Source organism: Halyomorpha halys, unplaced genomic scaffold (assembly GCF_000696795.3).
Source record: "Halyomorpha halys isolate HHAL.00 unplaced genomic scaffold, Hhal_1.1 Scaffold1224.1, whole genome shotgun sequence".
NCBI classification, from domain to species: Eukaryota; Metazoa; Arthropoda; class Insecta; order Hemiptera; family Pentatomidae; genus Halyomorpha; species Halyomorpha halys.
In genome coordinates this window covers 100,074-106,688 of record NW_027110818.1, presented here as the reverse complement: position 1 = coordinate 106,688, position 6,615 = coordinate 100,074, and the positions used below count along the sequence as shown (strand labels likewise).

Here is a 6,615-nt window from a genome sequence, read left to right as displayed (position 1 = left end):
GACTTGGAATCCTCATAAAAGACTGAAAAGAAAGGAGACTACACGTCGATTTCGACTATTACAGCACTTACTAGACAAACGGTCCTATAAACTTCCAATCCATTACAAAAGACTGATCTACATGACTATAATAAGGCCTATCTGAGCATACGGAGTTGAGCTTTTGGCTCCACTAAACCTTCGAATTCCCTTCGTATCCAATCCTTACAATCCAAAATTCTTCGTAAAATCCTTAATGCTCCTTACTTTGTCACAAGTCAAGTCATCCCTTAGGACCTCAATGTTCCATGTTGCTGGTTTAGCCAGAATAATCCTTCCATGATAAACTTCCCAAACTCACTTATTTCTAACTTGGCTTCTTAACCTGATTAAAGGAGGGTTCCTATGCGCCTGAAAAGAAGATGGGCTCGAGATTTTCCTCTAGAAATGTTATTTGAGCTCTATTAATAGGTAGATTCTCCACATGTCGTTCCATTATATAACTCTATGCTGTTTTATGTTTACATATTAATACAGTTGTAATTATCAATAAATAAATTATAAAAAAAAAAAATAAATGTCCGTTCTTAAATTTCAAATTTTTGTTTAATTTTTTCAGATTTCTTGCCTTTTTTTTGTTTTAGGATGTTTTTATTTTAGGACTTTGTTTTAGTTGAAGAGAGATACGCGAAAACTCAACTGTGTTGAGTTGTTAGTATACAGTATACTGATCGGAAAATATTTACAATTCATCGATTCATAGAGTTGACAATACGCAGATAGGATTTAATATAAATAATGGTGTAGGAGTCCCAGTGAGTCCCGAATAATGGATTCCGCCATGCTCTGAAAAGGGTTCCTCTCAACATTCAGCCCCTCCAAAAAATTACTTGTTGCAAGAGGGATAGTTCCTTTACTTCCGAACCTAAGCCCTTTCACCGAAAATTCTGTTTCGCCAAATTCATCTGTATATTTCTCTTACAAATAAGGAATATATCTTATATAAATTTTCTCTTTCTCTGCCAGCATCATGTTACTTTGATCAGGATCATTCATTTCAAATCTTATAGCGGGATCCACTACTAGTGCTTGTTTTTATTTTATAACTATTTTAAAAGTTACTATCTATTACGGACTTTCACACAGTAAGAAGATCAGAGCCTTAACACATGAAGAAGAACTAACAGTAAACTGCTTGCAGAGGTTGAGCAATCAATATTTCGTGATATGAAGGCACGAAGGTTAAGTTGGGAGGGACATGTGGCTTGAAGCAATCCATCAGGACGCCCCTACACAATGATTGCCAGTATACAAAGCAAGAGAATACAATGGGAGGCCAAAAGCCAGATGGATAGACAGAATCAACAAATATGCGAAAGAGAAAACTGTAAACCAATAGCCCAAGATATGGTTCGGGCGGCCTAAGATCTACAACGTCTGCAGAGCCATCCGAAAAAAAATCTAGTATTTTACTTTTATATTTTATAAATTACATATATTTTCTTTTCCTTTTTTTTCCTTAACTTTAATTTTAAATTATTATTATTAAATTAAGGTATTCATTTTGGATTATATAACTTTATGTACGTTTTCTTTCCCACTTCTTGCGTTACTATATTTTAAATAATTTTCATTTTATACATATTTTTACTAACTAGATTTTCATATGTATTTTAGTATTTGTTCTTTCCTCTTACTTAATTTTAATATTACTCTTCTCATATAGTCTTTATTTTCTTATAATACTTAAACTATTCTTGTCTTTCTACACTATGTATCTATAATGTTAGTTATTATCTAATCTTTCTATATATCCTTTCATTCATTGCATCTTGTTTTTTGTTCTTAGCCCTAATGAAGGCTTGAAATTCTGGCAGAAACGTTGACACTGATAAGTTTTTAATTATTTGTGTTTTTTACTGTCCGTACCCCAACTAACTTTTTCTCATTATTTAAATCCACGATTTGCTTAATTTTAATTATGTTTTCATCTGTCTCGTCCCCGACAAATGATCATTCGGAAACAGCTTAATCGAATTGAATCAGTTATTTAGTTTATTACAAATTATCGTGAAACAATAGGGTTATTATATAGCTATAGGATATAATAAAGAATAGGAAATAGGGATCGTGAAGATACTGACGAACTGAAAGAGGATCGATTTGGGAGAACTGGTGGGGATATGGACCTTGGCCGTTCAGTCAGTTCTTGTTGGTTATGTGATGAGGATGTATCTCTGCCAACTCCTGGTACCGGGTGTATCTCTCGAAGTCGTCGAAACATGAGGATATGGCAATCTTCTTCCGACGATCCGGGTAATAACAGAACCAGTTCGTCCTAGCCTTCAGGAATGGATAACGCCTCTTCTGAAACTGATCATGCAGAAGAAAGTGCGGAATTGGATCCAAGAATACAGGTAAGAGTTAATTTATAAATTATTTATGAAAAATATCTGTGCTATCACATCCCTAATACTTTATTAAAACATAATAATTACATTCTATAAAAAAGAAAGCCAACATTTTCACATCTTTTAAAACAAGTTTGACAACTTTTTGTTTAATCATCACAATTCACTTTAAAACTCATCCATTTGAATAATATATATCAACATAGTCTTTAACTCAATCATTATATATAAACTTGAAAGGTTAACCTACACAGTTTATGGAAAATCAATTTAATTTTATTAAATCATGCTCTAAATATATATTTCAATTTTATTATCCAGTCTTTACTACTTTTCATGCCTATAAATCGGTGAAGACCTCGGTCGTAAAAGTTTTATTGTACCCATTGATCTCTTTCGAATTAAATCTATCGCACCAGTAGACAATATAATAGTGTTTTATAATGCAATTGAATTGATTTTATAGTGTCCCTGAAGTTTAATCAATTGAAAAGTTCTCTAAATTGGTTTTCATTCAGTTTCCTACAACAAACAAAAGTACGGTTATAAAAGTAAATAAACCAAAACCACTGTTTTAATTTTTTCTAATTCACCTACTAATAAATCCATTAGCGAAATAAAAATTTGAATCATGTTAAATAATCTAAAAATATTGTTTACCTTTGATTTTAAGAAGAAACAGTATTATCAATATGTATTACTTTCTACTTTAAATGATAATGTGAAGTTAAAACTTTGTTATGATAAAGTTTTTTTTTATAGTTCAAAACCCAATGCCATTGGGGAAAAAAAATTACTGATTTAGAAATCAGGTCGGCTTATCCTTATCATTTTTTGCGACGGCGTTGAATTATTAGTTATTTAAAATAGTGAAGTATTTTTCAAACAAAAATTTTATGTAAAATACTATTTATTCTAAGGTATTGATGGACAAAAACTTTCTTTTCGTGACAGATCTTGAAATTAAATATTTGTATTTTTTATTTTTATTTTTATGTTTCAAGTGAAAATAATTGTAATACAAACATACCAAAACTATAAATGTTTTTTGTTGAAAATAAACATTTGTATCATTAAAGATCTTGTAAATATTATCTCGTCATTATTTTGTTTGTTTGTGGTAAGACAATTATGATCTTTGAGTTCATTATTGTTGTTTGAGGACAGTAAATTTTGATTAGTCAAATATAAAGTAGCTAACATTAAATATTATTGTGTCTTGTTTAATTTCCTGATCATTGTGTTTTTTTTTTATTTATGAAAGTTCAACACTTTCTCTTGATGTTTTAGGAATTATTTACCTGAATGAGAATTTAGCTTGAGTCATAATTGACAATTCTTTATTGTTACGTGTGGGAAACATTTTATTGCCGTGAGTCAATTGTTTGGATGACTAAAAATATATATTTTTTTTTTATCAGGTGGAGTTGGAGAAGCTTAATACTAGCACCGACCTAATCAACAAATTAGAAATCGAGCTTGATGTAAGTCTAAGAATTGCTTTATTGTATAATAATTTTTCTGAACAGAATTTAAAAGTAATACTCAAATAATTTTTTTTTTATTCAGGAAGCGAATACTACCTTTAGGATATTGATGAACGATTCTACGAGGCGCCTGAAGGTGATGAGTTGTAAATTGGGTTCTTGTATTGAGAGAGCGAGGCCTTATTACACAGCTGTTGAAATAGCAAGGAAAGCCCAGTTGGAATGCCAGTCTGCAGCTGTGAAATTTCAAAGAGCCAACGGTTGGTTTTAGAATTTTTTAATTATAATTTTTGGCAATCTTCTAATTTATTTACCATGACAAAGATTGGAATTATTATTTTGTTTTAACTACTACTTATTAGTTGCCCAATCGACAACAAAACAGCTATTGTTAATATCTTTCAAACAGAGATAGGTAAAATTAGCTATAGTCAAAACTAAAAGCTAAAATTACCATGGATACGACCCTTATTCATGAATGAACCATTGATAAATAAATATCGTTTCCATGGCAATTTTAGCTATTAGTTTCAACTCTGCTTTCAAACTCGATAGTTTTATTTGACAAATATCTACATATGACCCAGATTTGTTTATGTTTTGGGATAAGTAATTACTAAAGTTATGATGTTAATAATTATAAGCTTTTATTTTTAAATTTGTGACAAACTGTTTAATAAAACTAGACCACTTGTGTCTGTAACGTTAACAACAAAGTCTACAAAGTTGAAATGTTTTTAAATTATGAATATTGGTTCCTCTTAAACTATTGATATAAAATAGATCTGAATTTTAAAAAAAATTAGACTCAAAAGAGGTTTATAAAAAATTATTTTTTATCCCTAAAAAAAACAAAACATTAATTTTCCAAAAACTGTAAAATTAAAGTCCTCATTTGAGAGATCATGAAATTCTCTACAAAATGCAAGGAAATATGTCTTTGATGTTTTTCTATTTCAAGTCATTAAAATAAAAAAAAATCTACTTAGTCTTGTTCTTCTTATTCTACTTTCATCCATCCATTCATTAAACATCTGATCCCTACCGATTGATTTATATATGCCCTTCTATAGAACAGCCTCCTTCTGGAATTCTCTTCCGATCTCCATTCTTCTTCATTTACTACATAATCAAACCTCCGCACCAATATGAACAATGTATATAACCATATATTTATTACCATTAAATTGCAATTCAACCTAATGTTTTAATAAAATTTTGACCTGCATACTGAAACTTTCTAGATGTCTGCCTGACAATCAATCCTAATATGTAACTAATTATTGATTCTTAGGTTACATTTGTCCCAGAATAAAATTATTTTTTCATTCAATCTAAATACTAAAACCATCTAAATTGGACCACTATTAGTAAAGATTGGACTTTGGAATTATGTATATTTTGTGTTGTTTCCATGGAAACGTTTTTGTTTTTAACTTATACGAGAACAGATACAGCTTACTCTTATTGATCACTATCTCAAAAACAGCAACGGCTATGAAGCTTAAATTGTTAATGGTGTTTCTCTTTTTTATCTTCATATGTGCTATAAGACTGGATAAAAAAAAAAAAAAAAAAAAATCAGTGTCTAAGTTTATAAAAAAAATATATCTATAGAACCTAAAGTTAATTTTTTGATAAACCCAAAAAAACTACACAACTCCTGGAAATTATAGTCATTCATTTAAAAGATAATCTAATTCTCTACAAAACAAAACAAACATCTTATTAAGAAATTAGACAAATATTACCAAAGAATCTGTCTTATCTTTATTTTAATATATATAAAAGAACAAATTATTCTCGGACCGACTTCTTCTTCACTGTACCTCACGAATCATGAGATCATCAACACTCATCCCTTTAAACCTGAAGTTATTAATAGTGGTTTTCATTTTGCTATAAATGTGAAATGAGGCTGAGTTATAAATGAAATAAATCGGACTGTTAACTGGTTAAATAATTTAAAAATTTTTTTCATGCCTAGATAGACGTCCCACCAGTATATAAAGCCTTAAGTCTACATCCTCTCATTCAGGAATAATACATTTCTTATTTTGTTTTTCTAATTATTTTTTTATTATTAGCGAATAAAACAAAATTTTAAAAATATGAAGAAGATTGTCAGAGTTGCGGTCAAAAAGAACAAAATAGTTTTCAATATTTATTATCTGATGTTTCACCCCACTTTATCAGGGCTGTTCAAGATTATAGCTAAACAGACTTTCGAGTCTGGGGTATACGATCAACTATTTATATATATAAAACAAAATATTGTATGAAAAAATCTTTAAATTCCATTTATTTATTTTTGTTTATACAGAGATCCATCAGGCAGCAAAAGAGACGGTGGCGCTTGCTGAAGCAAGATTTATCAGCAAGCAGCATGAATGGAAGTTTGATAATGCTTGGCAGGAAATGCTAAATCATGCAACTATTAAGGTAATTTTATCCTTTGTTAATTCAATCGAATTTAATAAGCAATCTTTCATACATTTATTTATTTTTTATTTTGTTCTTTAAATTTATCCTAAAAGTGTTTTTATAATGTAAAATAACGTATTTCTGTCTGAAGCATTTTAATTTTATCAATTATAATAAAAAATATCCATTTAGTCTTAACATGTTTATTTTCTTATTACTGTGTAGTAATAATAGTAATAGGAGTGGTCCTACATTTCGGCCATTCCCAAGGATAACTTATTTTAAATATTACAGGTTATATTGTTTTATATATA

The 6,615-nt window shown here is 29.4% G+C and overlaps 1 protein-coding gene across 2 annotated transcripts in view; it reads left to right on the top strand.

The window, feature by feature from the left end:
* The first annotated feature begins 1,739 nt into the window (after nucleotides 1-1,739).
* Nucleotides 1,740-6,615, top strand: part of pcs (parcas) — a 13,909-nt gene continuing 9,033 nt past the window's right edge. Inside the window, exons 1-4 of one of the 2 annotated variants that reach the window (XM_014433562.3) lie at nucleotides 1,740-2,396; nucleotides 3,812-3,874; nucleotides 3,960-4,137; nucleotides 6,201-6,319. In XM_014433562.3, coding sequence (XP_014289048.1) covers nucleotides 2,331-2,396; nucleotides 3,812-3,874; nucleotides 3,960-4,137; nucleotides 6,201-6,319 — 426 coding nt within the window. In that variant the 5' untranslated portion in view covers nucleotides 1,740-2,330. The remainder of the gene's footprint in view (nucleotides 2,397-3,811; nucleotides 3,875-3,959; nucleotides 4,138-6,200; nucleotides 6,320-6,615) is intronic. The other variant, XM_014433563.3, reaches the window with a different exon arrangement.